General features: G+C 49.4%; 1 protein-coding gene across 1 annotated transcript in view; it reads right to left on the bottom strand.

Annotated features, from left to right (window-relative positions):
- Positions 1-857: 857 nt before the first annotated feature.
- Positions 858-20,809, bottom strand: part of MAPK4 (mitogen-activated protein kinase 4) — a 74,450-nt gene continuing 54,498 nt past the window's right edge. Inside the window, exons 2-5 of the mRNA XM_068563377.1 lie at positions 10,901-11,045; positions 9,249-9,410; positions 4,386-4,587; positions 858-1,560 (exon numbers count right to left, since the gene is read on the bottom strand). Of these exons, the coding sequence (XP_068419478.1) occupies positions 858-1,560; positions 4,386-4,587; positions 9,249-9,410; positions 10,901-11,045 (1,212 nt within the window). The remainder of the gene's footprint in view (positions 1,561-4,385; positions 4,588-9,248; positions 9,411-10,900; positions 11,046-20,809) is intronic.

Below are 20,809 nucleotides of genomic sequence, written 5' to 3'. Positions count from 1 at the left end.
GGTGTGTGCACAGGCCTGGGAGAATGGGTTATTTTACCCACAGAGCCCAGACTGGTCTGATCTGCAACCAAGATTTCAGACCACACAGGGGTGAGGCAAATACTACAGGGGTGAGGCAGATGGGAATATTTGCATACTTGAGGAGCCAGAAAAAAATATGCTTGGTGACTAGGGGAAAGAAGCTGGCTCAGTTTCCAATTTCAGAATTCAAGGGGCATTGCTCTGAGTAAAAGCATGTAGAATGGGTCTGATGGTAATGGACAGGGAAGAAACATCTTGAACCAAGTCTTCTGAGCGAAAAGCCAGAGTGACGCCAGTAGAGGAAGACATTGTTTAGCGGACAGACACTGGCCTGGGGGCCAGGAGCCTGGGATTCAAGGCTTGCCCTGACACTGACTAGGCCCTGAACTTATAGTCACTTTGCTTCTCTGGGCCTCACTGTCCTTCCACAACTGTCAGCTGAGGCTAGTTGGGCCAGGTGGTTCCAACACTCTGCCTGTAAGGTTCCACTGCACACAACCACCCAGGTGGGGCCTGCAGACTGCTAAGACATGTTTCTGCCCTGTACACCGCCACTTATAAAAACACAAGGGCCTCTTCCTCACTGGGAAGGTGATCAACCCCCAATCTCGGCTCCTGTTCAAACCCACTCCCAGAGGTTAAAGGCTAGTTATTAAGGCAGTTTAAGAAATGGACATTCCTCTCGCTCCTCGGATCCTTCCTATGTTCTGCTAACCCCAAGGCAGCAGAGAGGGGCGGAAGGGGTGGTGCAGATGCCAGGGAGGCGGCCCCCTCCTGCCAGGCCCTGCTTTCCCAGGATGGTCTTCAGGATGGCCTGGAGCGCCCTTCCGCCGCCCTCACCACCTTTCTTTGGAGAAGGCCTCAGTCTGCACGAGATCGCCAGGGTGCTCGGAGATACACGCGCCGTTGAGGTCGCCCAGTTTATTGTCCGGCAGGTCCTCGGGCTTGGTGCAGAGCTTCAGGGCGCGGGAAATGAACACGTCCAGGTCGAACTGGGGGCTGGAGCCCCCGTCAATGGGGGCCGGACGGCCGGGCGGGGAGGCCGACAGGCGGCGCTCGGGGCCGTCGGGGGGTGGGCTGGCGCGCTCGGGGCCGCCCTGCGTGCTCTGGACCCACTGCGCGATCTCCAGGAAGAGGCTGGCCGGCTCTTCGTCGCGCGGCCCCGCGTCCGCCACCGCGGCCACCGCGGCGGTGGGGGGCGCCCCGGCCGCCTGCTTCCAGTGCGACAGGTCCAGGATGAGCTTGGGCTCCGAGTAGTGGTGCGGCTTGTTGTCGCGCCACAGCAGCTTGTCCAGGTAGGACGGCGACCCCACCTTGTAGTCGCAGGAGTGCCCGTAGTCGGCCTCGACGGCGCGCTCCATGGACGAGTGCGACTGCTCCAGGAAGCGCTCCGAGCTGCTCTGCGAGTCCTTGCGCGGGTCCACCTGCACGTCCTCCGCCAGCGGCGCCGAGCCCGCGCGCGGGTCGAGCTGCACCTCGCTCGCGTCCTGGTACCTGTCGGGCCGCCACTCCAGGTCCGACGACAGGCTCACAGGGTACCTGCAAGGGTAAGACAGGATGGCGATTGGACCCTTCCAACCGGGTTGGCTTTGTGTGTGTGGGGGGGAGCCAACCCCCCTAATCCCTGTCTGCCACCCACAGGCCGGCTTTCCATTCCTTCCCTCCAGCTCCTTCCCTCACCTCCCAAGGTGATGGGACAAAGTAACTGTGAACCTCCAGGGCTCAGGTAGAAGGACTGATTGCCCGGCTTAACTCTTGTATCCTTTTGTATTCATTCAATATCCTACAGATATTCCTTGAGCACCTCCTATGTGCCAGGCGCTGTTCTGTGCATTACCAGACACAGCAGGGAACAGAACAAAATCCCTCTCCTCGTGCAATGGTACTTTCTAGTGGATCCACCTATGCAGTGCTCCTCAAACTTTGATGTGCACACAGATCACCTGGGGACCTTGTTGAAATGCAGATCCTGATCCAGTAGATGAGGTGGGGCCTGAGATCCTGCATTTCTAACAGGCTCCCAGTGATGCTGATGCCGCTGGTCCCTGGCCCACACTTTGAGTAGCAGGGGCCTAATGAGGGCTTCACAGCCTTGGCTCAGATTAGAATCACTTGTCGGGGGGGGGGGGGATTCAAAATAAAGTTCCATGCCTGCCCCACATCCCCAGTGCTGAATCAGCAGGTCCAGGGAGGGGCCCAGCATCTGCGTGGTTTTCAAACCTCCCCAGGTGTTTCTAAGTTCCAGCCAGGGCTAAGAACCCCTGCCCTAGTGGATCTGGTTGGAGGCCCTGCAGCACCTTGCATAGATGCTGAGCAGGCAGGGCGTACTGAAAGATTACAGACACCCTCAGGAGAGGCCAGAGATCCTTGGACTTCTGCCCTCCCTCAACTGTCCTGCAGCCCTGAAGAGCAAAGTCCGCTAGCCAAGAGCAAATGAAGGGCAGGTGGGCAGGCCAGCAGCTTGGGCTGAGCCCTCCCTCGCTGTGCCAGGTGTGCTCTGCAGAATGGAGGGGGCGGGGAGAGGCAGGGAGCCCAGGGGAAGCCTCAGGCAGCAGCCAGCCGCTCCCGGAACAGGAGGTCTAGTGCTCACACAGGAAAAACCAGGGACAGACAGGTTTGGCTGCGTGACTGGGCAGGTGGGCAGCTGCCGTCCACGCCTTGTGGTTTGCGAGGCACAGGAAGGCCCCAGTTCTGCCCACCCTCCCAGTGATGCCATTAAGGTAGGAGTCACTCCTAGAGGTGAACACTGCCTCCTGCCATGAGGGTCCTTGAAATTGCAGGGATTTCTAGGAGGAAGAACTTGTGAAGCCCGTCACCTTTGGCTGCTACACGCCAAGGGCCAGATGTAAGGTGTCTGCAGTCTCCAGGCAACCCTGTGGAGTGAGTGCTACCACCTGCTTCGTAGATGAGGACACTAGCATTCAGAGGTAAGCAGTTTGCCCGAAGCAGCAGGGCCTGTGGGAAGGGGTTTGTCATGGCCTTTGTCGTCCGCCTTCCTCATGCAGGTGTGATGGGAAGGGTCAAGAGCAGGGAACACCAGGTTTAGAAATGGTCAGAGTTGATGGGCAGGGGCCAAAGAAGCCCTGCTACGGTCTTCCTAACACCAACGCCATGCCATAGCCATGATAAGCAGAGGACAGACCCTGCAGAGCCAATGCTCCGTGCCCCCAGATGCCGTGGAGTGGAGGAGGAGGGGCTGCAGGAACCACAGTCAAGGGCAAGGCTAGCATGGGGGTGGCAGAAGAGAGAGTCTTCATTAATCTCTATTTGCTGGCAACTCTTGATAACAACAATCAACAACAACAAACCAACAAACCTGTCCCGAAATAGCAACGCTGCCCTGACCCTCCCTCGGAGCCTCCTTAGTCTGAAACCCATCATCTGTCAAATGACTGAAAAGGAGAAACTGCTCATCTGTCACTTATGTAACTAGCTGTCACGTTCTCGCAACAGCAGCGCTCCCACTTAGGCCCCCTCGGAGTCCTAGCTTCTAAGCCCTCGACTTCTATTTCTAAACCGAGCAGCTACCAGTGCTTCCTCCCAGAAATGGCAGATGGTGATGCCCAAATGTTTAGCTGCCTGATCTAGGAACATCAGAACAGGAAGGGACCTAAGAGATCACTGTGTGCTTATGCGGAGATTGTCAAAAACTGTATCTTCTACCCAACTCTGATTCATTGGTAGTGACTTCCGGGCACACTGTGTTGAGAAGGATTCTGAGGCCCGGCTCAGTTTAGCAGGGAAGAGTCCTGTGATTGCTTAGCAGTGTCTGACATGGGTGCAGATTGGGGAGGGCCCCACATAGGCCAGGAGTTAGGTGTGTGACACAATGCCAATCTCTAACCTCTCTGAGCTGTGGCTTCCTCGTGTGTCAATGAGCAATAATAATAATGGTGCCTCCTTTACTGGCATCTCAGGAGGTGCAAATGATGTGAACGGCATGAAGGTGTTGTGTGGTGGTAAATGTCACGTTGTTTTCTTGTCTTGCGTTGCTGCATTTTGCTTTTCTGGGGCAAACTCCCAGCCTACTAGACGTGAGCTCTGGCTGTGGGTGCTCATTAAATGCTTGCCCAACATTGTATTGAGCCCTGTGTGCAGTACACTCGGGGTGGGTTGGAAAGCTGGTGGTGGCCAGTGTTGCACAAAGGCAGGCCCCTGACCACGCATGCAGGACATAGCTGGTCATCTACCGGGAATGTCTGGGGACAGGAGAGAAAGGCAGGAAGCTAACCTGGGGAAGGCGCCCTATGGGCTATAGAACTTGGGAGACAGAAGGAAAGGTCATGGAGGATCAGAGGCAAATAGAAATGGGAGGACGGGGACGTAGGTTCCAGACTCCAGGGCTGGAGTCCCTGGAACCGCACCTGTCCCAGTTGGAGAGCTGGCTCTGGTTGGCGGCCATCAGCAGGATGTCGTCAATCTCATCCTCTATGCGGAAGGGGTGCTGCGAGGTGGGCTCGTCCTCGGGGCAAGAGTACGGGCTCATGTAGGGATGTTGCAGCCCCATCTCGGCAGTCAGGCGATCCATGGGGTTAAAGGTCAGGATCTTCTCCAGAAAGTCGATGGCTGTGGGGAGCAGAGCAGGACAGGAAGGTCATTCGTGCCCTTGCCAAGCTGAGAATAAGACTCCTCAGCATGGGGACACCCCCTAGTGTGTGTACTTTTCCATTTGTAAAAAGGCTTCTGGATGTTTCCTTTCTCAGGATCCTCACCACAATCCAGGGACAAATTCCGAGCAGATGCTGCTTTTTGACTTCACTAATGAATTACTAGAGGTCCAGAGGGGTACAGTGACTTGCTCAAGGCCACCGTTGGTTACAGGAGGTCCAGGGCTAGAACTCTGCCTTGGGCTGGATTTCCCCAGAGACAAGGAGTGGGGTGGAGGTAGTTTATGTGGCAGTGACGCCCGGAAGCATCGGTAGGGCAATGGGGAAGAAGCCAGTCGAGGATGTGCCAATGAACAGTTCCTGCTGAGAGCCCCTGGGGCTCCGTTCCACTGGGTCCTCCAAGAGACAGCATGGGACACACCTCAGAGATGGTCCCACTTCTGGGAGAGGGGGGGGGAAGCTGGGGTATCTCCATCCCCACTCTCATTTGTCATGGGTTGAGTGCTGCTGGAGTGGGTGGAGGACCCAGCAGCAAAAAGCCTCAGTGAGAACGGTCGCCGTGGAGCTAGGCTGCTGGGACAGAGCCTGACAGCCCAGGGCTCCTAAGTCCAGAGCCCTTTCTACCATACGTTGCCCCTGGAGGTTTGACAAATAAAGGCCATCTTCAAAATATTTATCCACTGGGCTGAAGCCCCCATGCTGTGCCAGGCAGTAACCCTTCAGTGGCTAGATCAAGGGGAGGACCTGGCAGCTGAACCTGGGCGTGGAAACGGACACTCAGGAGCCCTGTGCGGTGGCTATTTGCCAACCAGCATGAAGGTATATCAAGATGGCAGCGACCTGTAGGGCGTTGTGGGTGTGCACTGGCTGAACGTCAGCTCCGCGCACAGGTGCCCTTTGTCCTGAGCGGGGGTAGAGACACCTGTCTGCCCCGTGAGCTCAGCCCCGGGTTATCTCAGGGCAAGTTCAGTCTGGAGGTTTGTCTTCCTTCTCAGCACTGGAGGCTCCACTTAAATCATGGCTTGGCTAATCATGTTACAGCCCACATGGAAAAGGAGGAAAGCAGCTGAGCTCAAGGCCAGGCTTCTGTGCCCTCCGAGGGGCTCCCGGGTGGGCCTCAGCCTGCACCATTACCCTGCCCCTCACACCAGCCCTGGACCTCTCTGCAGAAAAATTCATCAGTGATTCAGGAAATCGATGGATTCTGGAGGTCACTGGCCTCCCGGGAGGATGCAGTTCTGCTCCGTAATCCTAGACTGCAAGATCAGTTAAGCAGCAGTAACTCTGATCCCTCCCCAGTGCTCTGGGGCTCAGGGGGTGCTTCTGGGCCCAGGGCTGCAGACCTGAAAGAGAATCAGCCTCACAGTTTCCCAGGACTGGGAAGAATCAGGCAGTGCAGGGCCCAGCTCTGCCACTGTCCAGCTCCAGGCTGGGCAAGTCTTTCCTTCTTTGGGCTCCCAGCCCCTCCCTCGGCTCCACCTATTACCCTGAACCTTTTGACAAGGAAGTGAGAGAGTTGGAGCTCTAAACATTGGCAGGCATCTTCACCATTATCATCATTATTAAGAAAGACCCAGCGAACCCTGACGTTGGAAAGCGCCAGCCCCGAAGGCCGCTCCACTGACTCTAGTAAGGATGAGAATCTCCCCTTCCCTCTCCCTGACAGCTGGTCCTCCAGCAGGTGCCCAGACACTTCTGGGAAGCCCAAATGTTAGAAAATCCTGCCTTATAGCAAACCTAAATCTGCGCCTTTAACTCCTACCCTGAGCTTCGCTCTGCCCTCTCTGGTCCCCCCACGTCAGCATGCTCTCTCTTCCCCGTGACTGTTCCCATCATGCTTCAAGGCAGCAGTCATGTCCCACGCAAGCCCCCTGTCCTCCTGGCACACAACTGGCCTACATCTCCTAGCCTCCCCCGCAGTTCGGTGTGGCCGTGTGACTGGGGCCGATGGAAAGGGGTTGGAAATGATGTGTGTACCCTGCTTCCAGGCCAGACCCATAAAAACCTCCTGCAGGAGTGTCTGCTCTCCCTTCCCCTGCCTTCGGCCGGAAGTTGGTGCCCTGGGGGTAGGGGGGAGCCTTGAAAGCTACGATTGAAGATGTCACATGGCCGGCATCCGAGGCATGGCCCCCAGGTTCCCCCACTCTGTCTGAACTTGAGTTGAGCAGTGAATACACTGCTAGTGGGTAAGCCACAGAGACTTCAGGTTTATCGGCTACAGCACTGGCTTCACCTTAACTCATAACCACCCCGCCCCGCCTCCACCAACTCCTTTTCTCTAAGTTCAACCTCCCACATGTTTTTTTCGGTGCTTCTAATACAATGAGGCTTCTGTACAATTGTGTCACCTCTCTGTGGCCCCGGTGGATTCCCAGCTGGGCTTCTCAGAGCCCCAGGGATCCTGGAAGGATTCTCAGGGGCGTCTCTGGAGATCAAGAGGCAGGTGGGCAGGGCCCCTCACCCCTCACCCCTGCTGCCCCCAGAGCACTCCTTTCCCTGTTTTGTATATTAGACTTCCTCATCAGCTCTGTCATTTGTGATATAGTTTCTTCTTGTAAGTGGAGCTCAGGAGTGAACGCCCTGGCGTGGTCTCAGGCCTGCTCCCTTGTCCTGAACCTGTGGTGTGACGGCTGTCTCGGCTGCTGAGGGATACAGCCCACCCAGACTATGTCCTTTGAGCCTCTGAGGGTGACAGCCAGAGACGACTCCCACCTCTTCCCAGGCCTACGGGGCCTCAAATGGACAATCCAGGACGAACCGAGGGTCACCAACTGACTCTTATGGGCAGGTGGGCGTGATACCCTTTCTCCCACTGAAGTTTCATTTCAGCCATACCTCATTACCCTGAGGCCAGGCTAATTGGGGCCCCTTTTCAAGCCCGGTGGCAGACAAGAGAACTGTGGCTGAAGCTGGCACACTGGGAGGGTGACGCGTTCGTGAACATCTGTTCGGCTACAGGATCAAGTCTGTACACGTCAGCTGGGTATTCAGAGCCCTGCAGCCTCTTGGCCCTTCTCACCCATCCAGCTTCACTTCCTACAGTCAGTTTCCCGCTGATCTGAGCCCTCACCAGTCCTCCAGGCCGGTTCTTTATCCCTCTCAGTGCTTGGTGGCTCTCTTCCCCTCCCCAAACACCCAGAGCTCTCGTTAGCCCCTTAGGATGTGTTCCTTCATCTGCATGCTCATCTCTGATGTGTACTCCATCTTCCCAGCTAGACCATCACTTATGTCTCTGATCTCTGCGAGACAGGCCCACCACGCTCAGAGCCAAATCACTGAGGGACTGCTGTGTGTGTGGTGGTTTGGGGGATGGGGACATGGGTGACACATTCCTGATCCAGAATTCCTGAGAATTCTGAACCTTGTGTCACATGGTGGGATTTCTACAGAGGCCTAGGAATCAAAGTAAATGTGGATGGGCTGAGTCTTAATTTGTGGGGAACCAAATTGCCCCCCTCCCTTAAAGATGGGGAAACTGAGACAGATTGAATGGGGATCAGGGCCAGAGAAACTGTTAGTCCAAGTTTCTTGGTTTCTTGATGGGGAGGAGTGTGGCAGAGACAGCCAATTTGTACCCCGTGTCTGTTCTCCTCTTTCATAGTAATGGACACAGTGTGGCAATGGAATAAGTGTCCACTTCCCGGCCTCACTGCAGCGAGGCGGGGCCATGTGACTAAGTTCTGGCCAACAGGACACGAATGGAGGTGAGGTTAAGTCAAGGGGACCTGCCCTCCTTCCCCACCTTCCCCCAGGTGGTAAGGGCAACACCCTAAGGTGGCAGAAGTACAAGACAGAAGGGGCTTGGGCCCTGGATGACTGTAGAGCAGGTCTACCACATTGGCCCTAGACTGCCTACTTTGGATTATTATATAAGAGAGAAATAAACTTAACTTCTTTTTTCTTAAATAAGAAATACATGTTATTTAAGCTGTTGAGAATCTGGGTTTCTTTTACGATTGGCAAACCCATATCCTACCTGATATAGGGGTTTCCTAAGGGAGCCTCTAGCAGGTATAAGGCTGGTAGCGATGTAACATCTCAGATGATGGAGCAACTATCCTATGCTAAGGGCTTTGCAAATTCTATTTTACTTACTTGTCACAGTGACCCTATGTGTCATGTATTATTATATCCATTTGACAGTTAAGGAAACTGAGTTGCAGAGAAGTTAAGAAACTTGCCCAAGGCCAAACAGCTAGTCACTGGTGGAACTGGGAACTGAGCCTGGGTCTGGCTTTGAAGCTGATGAAACCATACCGTGCCTTCCATGGTAAATAAAGGGATGGTAAATAAAAAAATAAGTAAATAAAATATAAATAAAAAATGGTAAATAAAAAATAAAGGGAGGTGGAAGAGAGGGAGGGAGGCAAGTGAGAAAGAAGGAAAAGGAAGCAAAATCAGGGGTAGAGTATGGAGGACCAGCTGTGACCGCCTTGAGGGTGGCCCGATGGCCGAACTGAGTCTGGAAGTAGCAAGGGCAAATGCCCGCTGCCAGGGGTCCCCAGCTTCTGTGTCTAGGGACTCTGTTTGGTCCTTTTGGAAGAGACTGCCTGCCCCAGCCCCCAAGGTGAAACCAGAGTGCTGCCTCCAGGTGCTGGCTCGGCTGTCGGGCTCTGGTACCTTCGCTGTTCACTTCAGGGAGCAGCTTGCGCAGTGGCCTCTTGACCTCCCAGGTGCTGCTGACGAAGGAAGGCATCACCTTGAGCAGCTCGTCCTTGTCCTCCTCCCGGATCACAGGGATGGTCTCCAGGATGAGTTGCATCTGCTCCAGCTCGTGAGCCCCTGGGGAGGTAAACACCAGACGGCTGAGCATGCTGCCCATGTGGCTGGCACGGGTGGAAGCTCCCGGGCTTTCTAGGACCCTGGGACCGGGGGACCAGAGCTGGGCTGGGAGCCAGGGGACATGAGTTCACTCCGCCACTAACTTGCTGTGTGACTGTGGGCAAGTTGCTTGCCATCTCTGGGGCTTGGTCAAATGTAGAAAGAAGGGGTAGTCTCTGGGGCCCCATCCGTTCCCCTAGCATTCTGTGCCTCTGGAATGGACCGGTCTCATATAGCCTGAGTCAGCCGTCACTAAAGGGATGGGAGCAGCCTGGCCCAAGGCTTTCCAAGTGCTCTTTCCCATATGCCTCTGTGCATGGCCTTTACTGGGCTGGGGAAGGAAGTGATTTTAAGGCTAGGAATGAGTCTTACCTTTTGGATTCCCATGAGGAGGAAAAAAAGTCAGGAAGAACAAATTAAGCTTGGGACATGTCATGAGCCCACTGCCTCTGTGCTCCTTTGGGCAGAGGGAGGAAGACAGACTGTGCCAGGTCTGTGGGACAGGATGGAGTCGAGCATTCAAGCACTCATTCACTTATTCATTCATTCAACAAATGATTATTTATGGAGTGTCGTCTCCCTGCCAGGCATCATGCTGGATGCTGGGAATGAACACCATCCTCATCCGTAAGAAGCTTCAGGCTTTGTGCATCTTGGAAACTCAACGCCTTTCTATGCTCAGGCCATCACTGATGCCGCTTCAGAGCTTTGACACTGCTGGGATGGGTCAGGTCCGAATCCTTGCTGCCCTCTCTGACTTCCAGGCTGTTCTTACCTCCAGTTCCTCCATTTTCCCTTTTGGCATGAGTAGCCTTGCCATTTACCTCTACCAGGTTAAATCCAACCAGGCCCCATCTTCCTTAAGAAGTGCCCCTGACTCATCCAGCTGCACAGAGCTCCCTCCCCTTACCACCGATTCCCATGGGGTCCCAGTCTTCCCGAAGCTGGTAGCCAAGGGCGGGGCTCTTCCGTGTCCCCCATGATGCCCTGTGCGTGTCCCCTCACCCAGAAAGTGCCTACGGATCAGCATCTGCTCTGAACGAGTCCCTTGGCCTCTCCCTGCAGTGGGCTCATGTAGGCTCAGTTCAGGGACTCTGGGAGACTTGTGGGGTCCCCTCTCCAAATGAGCACTCCAGACTGACCTCTCACAGTGGCAGGGAGAGGAGAGGAAGGGGCTGAAAATGTAGGGTGCGTGTTTTCAGGGGTCAATCTCAAGGTGTTTGAATACATGCGATTACTTGATTTTGAAAGTTCTGTGCTCAAAAGGCTTTTGTTAGCCTGTCCAGTATTTTGCCTGAAATGGTTGATAATAAGGTGCCTCCAAGTAGGGCCATAAAAGCTGCAGAGGTAACGTCAAAGAGAAAGACTAGCATGTTTGTGATTAATACGTGTTTTCCCCTTTTATTGAGCTCCAGCAGAGGAGAAGGAAGGAGGCCTGGGTAGCAGCTTACCAGCAAACAGCATCCTCCCCGTGAGCATCTCTGCCAGGATGCAGCCAGCGGCCCACATGTCAATGGCTTTGGTGTAGTTGTTAGGGGAGAGGAGCAGGCGTGGTGAGCGGTACCATTTCGTTACCAACCCTTCTGACAGGTAACCCTGGAAGACAAAATCCCGGCTTCCAGTAATCAGTCATTCGTAGACACCCTCCCTCACATGCCTCTCCTCCTTTCCCTTCCCAGGGAGACAGGACCCCTTTCACTCTCCATCCTTTCCCATTGATCGTCTGGTTAGGGGGGTTCAGGCAGGTTTATGGGGCTCAGAGGCTTTGGTGGGGGAATCTTATGAGGCCCTGGAGTTCTCTTCTGTAGAAAGGGATCCAGAATGACACTATTTAAGAAGCAATGCTTTCCCACCCCATCTTGATGTAACGACGCATAGCACTCTGCCCTCATCTAGTAAGAAGATGGATAAACAGGAGCCATACTTGAGTTCGTTACCACCATCAACAGAGTAACGATGAGACAGTGGAATTTGATTTATTCAGTGGCTGAATATCAGAAATAGCTGTAAAATTTAAATCAAGCCAGTTGCTTTGGTGCAGATGATTAAATTAATTCTGTCGTGATGCCAGACGCCAAGCCCCTGCTGGGAATGGATGAGGCCAGCTTCATAATGGGTGCGGGTGAAGGGCTTTTGGAAGCAGCCCTAAAAGGCAGAGTGGACACAGCTTTGGTTGGCCCAGAGGATTCTGGGAGTTCTACAGAGTGTCTTTTGGGGGATAGATGTTCTAGCTGATTTCAGCCACTGCTCAATGTGCGGTCTGGAGTGGAATCCCTCACTACGGGATATAGTGACAGCATAGGTGCTTTAGCACAGATAGGGAAATATAGCCAGGCAATTCGGAGCCTGTTCTCTACGTAATTCACAAAGCTGGCCCAACAGTGGAATCTGGGAAATGTCTGTTGAATTACCTGGAACGGTCTCTCTAAAGTGAAAAAATAGACCTATTTGGCGGTCAAGGTCAGATAATTAGCACCAGGGGGATCCAATGAGAAATTCTAGGGATGGTTTTGTTATTTGCTGTTGTAATTTCCAATTTAGCGTCTAATTTTCCTTTTTGCTGATGTAAAAAGTATCACAAACCTAGGTTAAAAACAGATGAAACGTTAGGAAGCCCAAGTACCCAGGAGCTTTTGATCAATTAATCTGAAATCTCATCACTTGTTGAGCAAAGATTTATTATGTCTTAAACCTGAGAGCCCTGAGTTACAGCAGTTTTCTCTCCTCTGTGGCACGTATTTCTTTAGAGCAGGTCCTCAGACTGGTGGAAGGAAGGAAGAAAAGACTAAGGTGTACCCATTCCCCAGCCTCGATGCTCCAAAATGAGCTCCTTGTAATTTTTAAAATACGCCCCCTTTCTCTGTCCTTTGGGCCTTTCCATGTGTACTTTCCAGGGATGGGTGTCCTCACACCCACTGTCCTTCCTGGCTAACTCACACTCAGGCCTGCTTCCTCTCAGAAGCTTCCCAACTCCCTGGGATGAGGTTGAATGCCCCTTCCCAGGAGCTCCATGATCCCTGTCTTGTTACTGTTTCTTTACTTCTCTGCAGTTCCCCCTTCACCCACCCCACCCCCAGGACCACTAGACTATTCACCCCTCATGGGCAGAGGCTGTATCTTGTTTCACAGCCATTTCTGCATTGCCTACTCCCAAGTCTGCCTCCTAGGACATGTCCAATGAACACGGATGGATGGATGGGTGGATGGGTGGATGGGTGGATGGATGGATGGATGAGTAAGGAACGTCTCACATGGTCTGAGCCCCTTCAAAATGGGGCACCTTCTGGAGGAACCACTGATCCCCTTCTTTAACAGACCTGATTTTATGGAGAGATCCAGTTCCCACTTTCAACGGTGGATGAGGAGTTTACAAAAGTTGACAGCTTTTGCCTTATGCCTTGCCTTGTTCCAGAAAGGACTGGCAAGTGTAAGTAATTTTTTTTAAAGTCAGGTTTATTGTAGTATAATTTATAAACAGTAAGATTCACTCTTTTTAGGGTACAGTTCTATGAGTTTTGACAAAGCGTAGAATCATGGAACCACCATCACAATCAAGAGACATAACAATTCCATCAGGTCACACAATTCCCTCGTGCCCCCTTCTGGTCACCCCCGAGCCCCAGTTCCCTAGAAACCACTGTTTTCCATCCCTTTAGTTTTGCTTGTGCAGAACGTCATATAAATGGAATCACAGCGTGTGGCCTTTTGAGTCTGAATTCTTCCCCTTAGCATAATGCATCTGGACTCATCCACATGCTGTATGAATAGTAATCTGTTAGGAGTTTAAGTTTGATTCTATAAAGGAAAGAGACAAGCCAGACTGTAGAAGCTCACATCTGGGTGGGTGGCTTATAAATAAAGAATGGTCCAATTTTATTTTCTAGTCAGAGGGTGAGAGTGTCAGAGGAGGACTAAAGCAGAGTACCCAGAGGGGAGGTGACTTAAGGCGAGTTTACTCTGATGTGTAAATGAGCAATCTTTTATGGGACGGAATTCCCTATAATTAACACCTCCCTATCTGCAGAGTCTGGAGCTGAAGTGGGACACAGGGAGCTTCCTTCTGAAACACCTGCCCTGAAAGTAAAAGAAAGATGTTTGCATGGGCAAGGCTGCCCCTGGGCCAGAATTATGGGCAAGGTCATGATAACAGCTGAGAAAGTTCACCACTGGCTCTTCCTTACCTTTGAATGAAAACCAAGAACCTGCCAGATTTTTGTCAACTACTAGCTGCTTCCCTCAAGTTACTTGTCCCTCAAGTCAGGGGATTTACTGATATGTTTCAGAAGCCACAGGACAGAGGAGAATTTGGGAAGGTGCAGTGGCTTTTCTGCCAGGCTCTGGAGCAAGGGGAGCCCTGGGGAAGGGGGGATGGGAACAGAGGGGAGCCTCCATTCCTGGGTCTGTGGGGCAGACATGGGGAGGGGCTGGAGGTCTTGCCCTCAGCTGAGATGAGCCCTGGGTGTCTGGGTGGGAGAGGCACTGGGGCCCACCGCACAATACTGGTGATCTGAATTCAAGAGAGGAGTTTCAGTTGAGTGATGAGCCCTGGGTGCCTGGGTGGGAGAGGCACTGGGGCCCACCGCACAATACTGGTGATCTGAATTCAAGAGAGGAGTTTCAGTTGAGTGGATGGGGCAAAAGTCAGAATTTTCTAGAATAAAAAAAAATCTTTAAAGATACCCAGGAGTGGAGACTCAAGAAGGGCCCATAAATCCGTAAGTGTATTGGCTCAACAGAAATCCTTAAATGGCCTTCCTGCTGGAGCCTACAGGGAGAAGATAGCTTCAGCTCCATTTGGATGTAGAGGAAGCTGTCTTCAGTGATCAGACATGGTCTCTCCTGGGGCTCGCCCATCGGCAGGCTGACCAGTGGGTGGGACAGCGGGCACAGGCAGGGGGTGTTGTCTCATCACCACGCTGGGGAGACGGGAAGTGGACACTCCTCGCGTCACCCCCTGAGTGTAAGAGGCAAGACCAGAATCACCCTTTCCCTAGTGTCCCGTTCCTCCTGCCACCCTGTCTCTTGGTGTTTCCGGTGAGAAGCTGATTCTGGAGGCACCACTGGGAGTGGTGGACACGGCTTCCTGTCTAGACCCCACCATGGGGCCTTTGGGCATCTTCAGCTATTACTCCAACCAGCCCATTGTGCTGGAGTCATGTCCAGCCAGTGGGAGGCTTTGACTTTGAAAGCCTTAAAGGTGTTTGGAAATAATCTGGTAGCAGCTGCCCCGGGAGGAGGGTAATTAGGGAACCCCCACAGATCCAGGGGGAGGGTAGAATTAAAGCTGAGCATTCTCTTTGCTGAAGGAGCAAGGAAACCACACTCAGTCCCAGCTGCCTGCCAAGGAATTCAGAACAGCTTCCATTGAACTCACCCCGGAAGGGTGGGCACCCATCCGCTGCTCCGGCGAGCCTGTATTGGGTGGGCTCCAGCTCTGCTCAGCTTGCCCTCTCTGTGCCTCCACCGGCCCAAGCCTGATCTCTTGGGTCTGGGAGTCAGAAGGCTGGAGGAGAAGGCTTGATCCTATAAACTTTCCACTTCACCCTTTAATACACCTACTGGCACCTCACAGAGGTAGGGCAAATTTAAATAGGGACAACACTCTCCCAAGAATAAAAGCCCTGGGTGTGGGAAGATGCTAACTTAGTGTCTCCCCACAACTAGAGTGCCTGCCGGCTGCTGGTGGGGACCCTGACGCCCAAGGAGATGGGAGGAACCCCCAAGTGAACTGGTAGGACGTGGGGGGACTGAAGGGGGAGGAGAAGTGGAGGCCAGACAGGATTGGCGCCCCTGAGGCTGGGGAGATCAGGAGAGGCAGGCGGGAGGGACCCTCATGGAAGACTGGGAGAGGAGCGGAGGGCCAGGTCCTGGCCCACTTGGGCCGGGGAGCTTGCTGAGCTCCCAGGCCGATACCCCCCCTCCAAAGCCCCCTCCAGGCTGCATGGCTCCTGGGGGCATAGGAAGGAGGCTGAGGGGAGAACAGGAGAGGCAGGCAGGAGGAGCCCTACCAGACCGGAGGAGCAGGAGAGGAGAGGAGGGCATTTGTCCCACCCACTCGAGTCCGGGAAGCCTGCTGAGTTCCCAGGTGAGGTCCCCTGCTTTCTGAGACCAGAGGTGGGGGGCACGCCTGGGCCCCTTCTGTTCCTTGAGCCTAAGCCCCACCCCCCACAGCCCCCAAGGCCTTTTCCAGCCCTGTGGGTCCTAAGCATTGGCCTCGCCCACCACCAAACCTCACCCTTGCTTAGACCTCGCCCTCCACAGCCAAGGCCTTCTCCCCCATTTTTTTCTTGCTTTCTTTCTTTTTATTTTTTCCTTCTTCCTCCTCCTCTTTCTTACTATTGTGGTACTGATGTACTTTCCGGTTGTTGATTCATCTATATTTTTATCTTTATATTCTTTCTAACATATCTGTTAATTTCCTAGTCTAATTTTATTTTTTACCTCGTTATTGTTCTCTCTCTTTTTTTTTTTTTTGCCACCCCACATGGATTGCGGGATCTTGGTTCATGAGCCGGGGGTCGGGCCAAAGCTCCTGCGGTGGGAGCTCCGAGTCCAAACCACTGGACTAACAGAGAACCTCAGACCCCAGGGAATATTCATTGGACAGAGGTCTCACAGAGGTCCTCATCTCAGCACCAAGACGCAGCTCTACCCAACAGCCTACAAACTCCAGTGTTGGAAGCCTCAGGCCAAACAACCAGTAAGACAGGAACACAATCCCACATTAAAAAAAAAAAAATGAGACGGCAAAAAGTATGTCACAGATGAAGGAGCAAGGTAAAAACCTACAAGACCAAATAAATGAAGAGGAAATAGGCAACCTACCTGAAAAAGAATTCAGAGTGATGATAGTAAAGATGATCCAGAGTCTCGGAAATAGAATGGAGGCGTGGATTGAGAAAATACAAGAAATGTTTAACAAAGATCTAGAAGAACTAAAGAACAAACAAACAGAGACGAACAACACAATAACTGAAATGAAAAATACACTAGGAGGAATCAATAACAGAATAACTGAGGCAGTACAACGAATAAGTGAGCTGGAAGACAAAATGGTGGAAATAACTGCCAAGGAACAGATTAAAGAAGAAACAATGAAAAGAATTGAAGACAATCTCAGAGACCCCTGGGACAACACTGAACACACCAACATTCGAATTATAGGTGTCCCAGAAGAAGAAGAGAAAAAGAAAGGGTCTGAGAAAATATTTGAAGAGATTATAGTTGAAAACTTCCCTAACATGGGAAAGGAAATAGTCACCCAAGTCCAGGAAGCAAAGAGAGTCCCAAACAGGATAAACCCTAGGAAAAAGACACCAAGACACATATTAATCAAACTAACAAAAATTAAATTCAAAGAAAAATTATTAAAAGCAGCAAGGGAAAAACAAAAAGCAACATACAAAGGCATTCCCATAAGGTTATCAGCTGATTTTTCAGCAGAAACTCTTTAGGCCAGAAGGGAGTGGCAGGATACACTTAAAGTGATGAAAGAGAAAAACCTACAGCCAAGATTACCCTACCCAGCAAGGATCTCTTTCAGATTCAATGGAGAAATCAAAAGCTTTTCAGACAAGCAAAAGCTAAGAGAATTCAGTACCACCAAACCAGCTTTACAACAAATGCTAAAGAAACTTCTCTAGGTGGGAAACATAAGAAAAAGACCCACAAAAACAAACCCAAAACAATTAAGAAAATGGTAATAGGAACATACATATCAATAATAACCTTGAATGTAAACGGATTATATGCCCCAACCAAAAGACACAGACTGGCTGAATAGATACAAAAACAAGACCCATATATACACTGTCTACAAGAGACACTTCAGACCTATGGACACATACAGACTGAAAGTGAAGGGATGGAAAGAGGTATTCCATGCAATTGGAAATCAAAAGAAACCTGGAGTAGCAACACTTGTATCAGATAAAATAGACTTTAAAATAAAGACTGTTATAAGAGATAAGGAGGGACACTACATAATAATCAAAGGAACAATCCAAGAAGAAGATATAACAATTATAAATGTTTATGCACCCAATATAGGAGCACCTCAATACATAAGGCAAATGCTAACAACCATGAAAGGAGAAATTGACAGTAACACAATAATAGTAGGGGACTTTAACACCCCACTTACACTCATGGACAGATCATCAAAACAGAAAATAAATAAGAAAACACAAGCTTTAAGTGACAAAATAGACCAGATAGATCTAATAGATATTTATAGACTATTCCACCCAAAAGTGGCAGAATACATTTTCTTCTCAAGTGCACATAGAACATTCTCCATGATAAATCACATCTTGGGTCACAAATCAAGCCTCGGAAAATTTAAGAAAATTGAAGTCATATCAAGCACCTTTTCTGACCACAATACTATGAGACTGGAAATCAATTACAGGAAAAAAAACTGTAAAAAACACAAATACATGGAGGCTAAACACTGTGCTACTAAATAACCAAGAAATCACTGAAGAAATCAAAGAAGTAATTAGGAAAAACATAGAAACAAATGACAATGAAAACACGACAATCCAAAACCTATGGGACACAGCAAAAGCAGTTCTAAGAGGGAAGTTTATAGCAATACAACCCTACCTCAAGAAACAAGAAAAATCTCAAATAAACAATCTAACCCTACACTTAAAACAACTAGAGAAAGAAGAACAGAGAAAACCCAAAGTCAGTAGAAGGAAAAAAATCATAAAGGTCAGAGCAGAAGTAAAAGAAATAGAAAAGAAGAAAACAATAGCAAAGATCAATAAAACTAAAAGCTGGTTCTTTGAGAAGATAAACAAAATTGATAAACCCTTAGCCAGACTCATCAAGGAAAAAAGGGAGAGGACGCAAATCAATAGAATTAGAAATGAAAAAGGAGAAATCACAGCTGACAGTGCAGAAATACAAAGGATTATAAGAGACTACTACAAACAACTATATGCCAATAAAATGGACAACCACAAAGAAATGGACAAATTCTTGGAAAGGTACAATTTTCCAAGACTGAACCAGGAAGAATTAGAAAATATAAACACCTATCACAAGTAATGAAATTGAAACCGTAATTTAAAATCTTCCAACAAACAAAAGTCCAGAACCAGATGGCTTCACAGGCAAATTCTATCAAACGTTTAGAGGAGAGTTAACACCGATACTTCTCAAACTCTTCCAAAAAGTTGCAGAGGGAGAAATACTCCCAAATTCATTCTACGAAGCCACCATCACCCTGATACCAAAACCAGACAAAGATATCACAAAAAAAGAAAATTATAGACCAATAACACTGATGAACATAGATGCAAAACTCCTGAACAAAATACTAGCAAACAGAATACAACAGCACATTAAAAGGATCATACACCATGATCAAGTGGGATTTATCCCAGGGATGCAAGGATTCTTCAATATATGCAAATCAATCAATGTGATACACCACATTAACAAATTAAGGGATAAATACTATATGATCATCTCAATAGATGCAGAAAAGGCTTTTGACAAAATTCAACACCCATTTATGATAAAAACTCTCCAGAAAGTGGGCATAGAGGGAACCTACCTCAACATAATAAAGGCCATATACAACAAACCCACAGCAAACATCATTCTCCATGGTGAAAAACTGAAACCATTTCCTCTAAGATCAGGAACAAGACAAGGATGTCCACTCTCACCACTATTATTCAACATAGCTTTGGAAGTCCTAGCCACGGCAATCAGAGAAGAAAAAGAAATAAAAGGAATACAAATTGGAAAAGAAGAAGTAAAACTGTCACTGTCTGCAGATGACATGATACTATACATAGAGAATCCTAAAGATGCCACCAGAAAACTACTAGAGCTAATTAATGAATTTGGTAAAGTTGCAGGATACAAAGTTAATACACAGAAATCTCTTGCATTCCTATACACTAATGATGAAAAATCTGAAAGAGAAATTAAGGAAACACTCCCATTTACCATTGCAACAAAAAGAATAAAATACCTAGGAATAAACTTGTCTAAGGAGGCGAAAGACTTGAACTCAGAAAACTATAAAACACTGATGAAATAAATCAAAGATGACATAAACAGATGGAGATATATACCATGTTCTTGGATTTGAAGAATCAATATTGTGAAAATGACTATACTACCCAAAGCAATCTACAGATTCAATGCAATCCCTTTCACACTACCAATGGCATTCTTCACAGAATTAAAACAAAAAATTTTATGATTCATATGGAAACACAAAAGACCCCGAATAGCCAAAGCAATCTTAAGAAAGAAAACAGAGTTGGAGGAATCGGGCTCCCCGACTTCAAACTATACCACAAAGCTACAGTAATCAAGACAGTATGGCACAGAAACAGAAATATAGATCAATGGTACAGGATAGAATGCCCAGAGATAAACCCACGCACATACGGGCACCTAATTTACAACAAAGGAGGCAAGAACATACAATGGAGAAAAGACAGCCTCTTCAACGAGTGGTGCTGGGAAAACTGGACAGCTACATGTAAAAGAATGAAATTAGAACACGCCCTAACACCATACACAAAAATAAACTCCAAATGGATTAAAGACTTAAATGTAAGACCAGACACTATAAAACTCTTAGAGGAAAACATAGGAAAAACACTCTTTGACATAAACCACAGCAAGATCTTTTTGGACCCACCTCCTAGAGTAATGGAAATAAAACCAAAAATAAACAAATGGGACTTAATTAAACTTAAAAGCTTTTGCACAGCAAAGAAAACCATAAGCAAGACAAAAAGACAACCCTCAGAATGGGAGAAAATATTTGCAAATGAAACAACAGACAAAGGATTAATCTTCAAAATATACAAACAGCTCATGGAGCTCTATATCAAAAAAAAAAAAAAAATCCAGTTAAAAAATGTGTGGAAGACCTATATAGACATTTCACCAAGGAAGACATATGGATGGCCAAGAGGCACATGAAATGATGCTCAACATCACTATTAGAGAAATGCAAATCAAAACTACAATGAGGTATCACCTCATGCCGGTCAGAATGGCCATTATCAAAAAATCTAGAAACAATAAATGTTGGAAAGGGTGTGGTGAAAAGGGAACCCTCCTGCACTGTTAGTGGGAATGTAAATTGATACAACCACAGTATGGAGTTTCCTTAAATAGCTAAAAATGGAGCTACCATATGACCCAGCAATCCCACTACTGGGCATATACACTGAGCAAACCATAATTCAAAAAGAGTCATGTACCACAATGTTCATTGCAGCTCTATTTACAATAGCCAGGACATGGAAGCAACCTAACTGTCCATCAACAGATGAATGGATAAAGAAGATGTGGCACATATATACAATGGAATATGA

This window comes from Eschrichtius robustus, chromosome 14 (assembly GCF_028021215.1).
Source record: "Eschrichtius robustus isolate mEscRob2 chromosome 14, mEscRob2.pri, whole genome shotgun sequence".
In the NCBI taxonomy this organism is placed as follows: domain Eukaryota; kingdom Metazoa; phylum Chordata; class Mammalia; order Artiodactyla; family Eschrichtiidae; genus Eschrichtius; species Eschrichtius robustus.
This window is presented reverse-complemented; position numbering and strand designations above follow the sequence as displayed.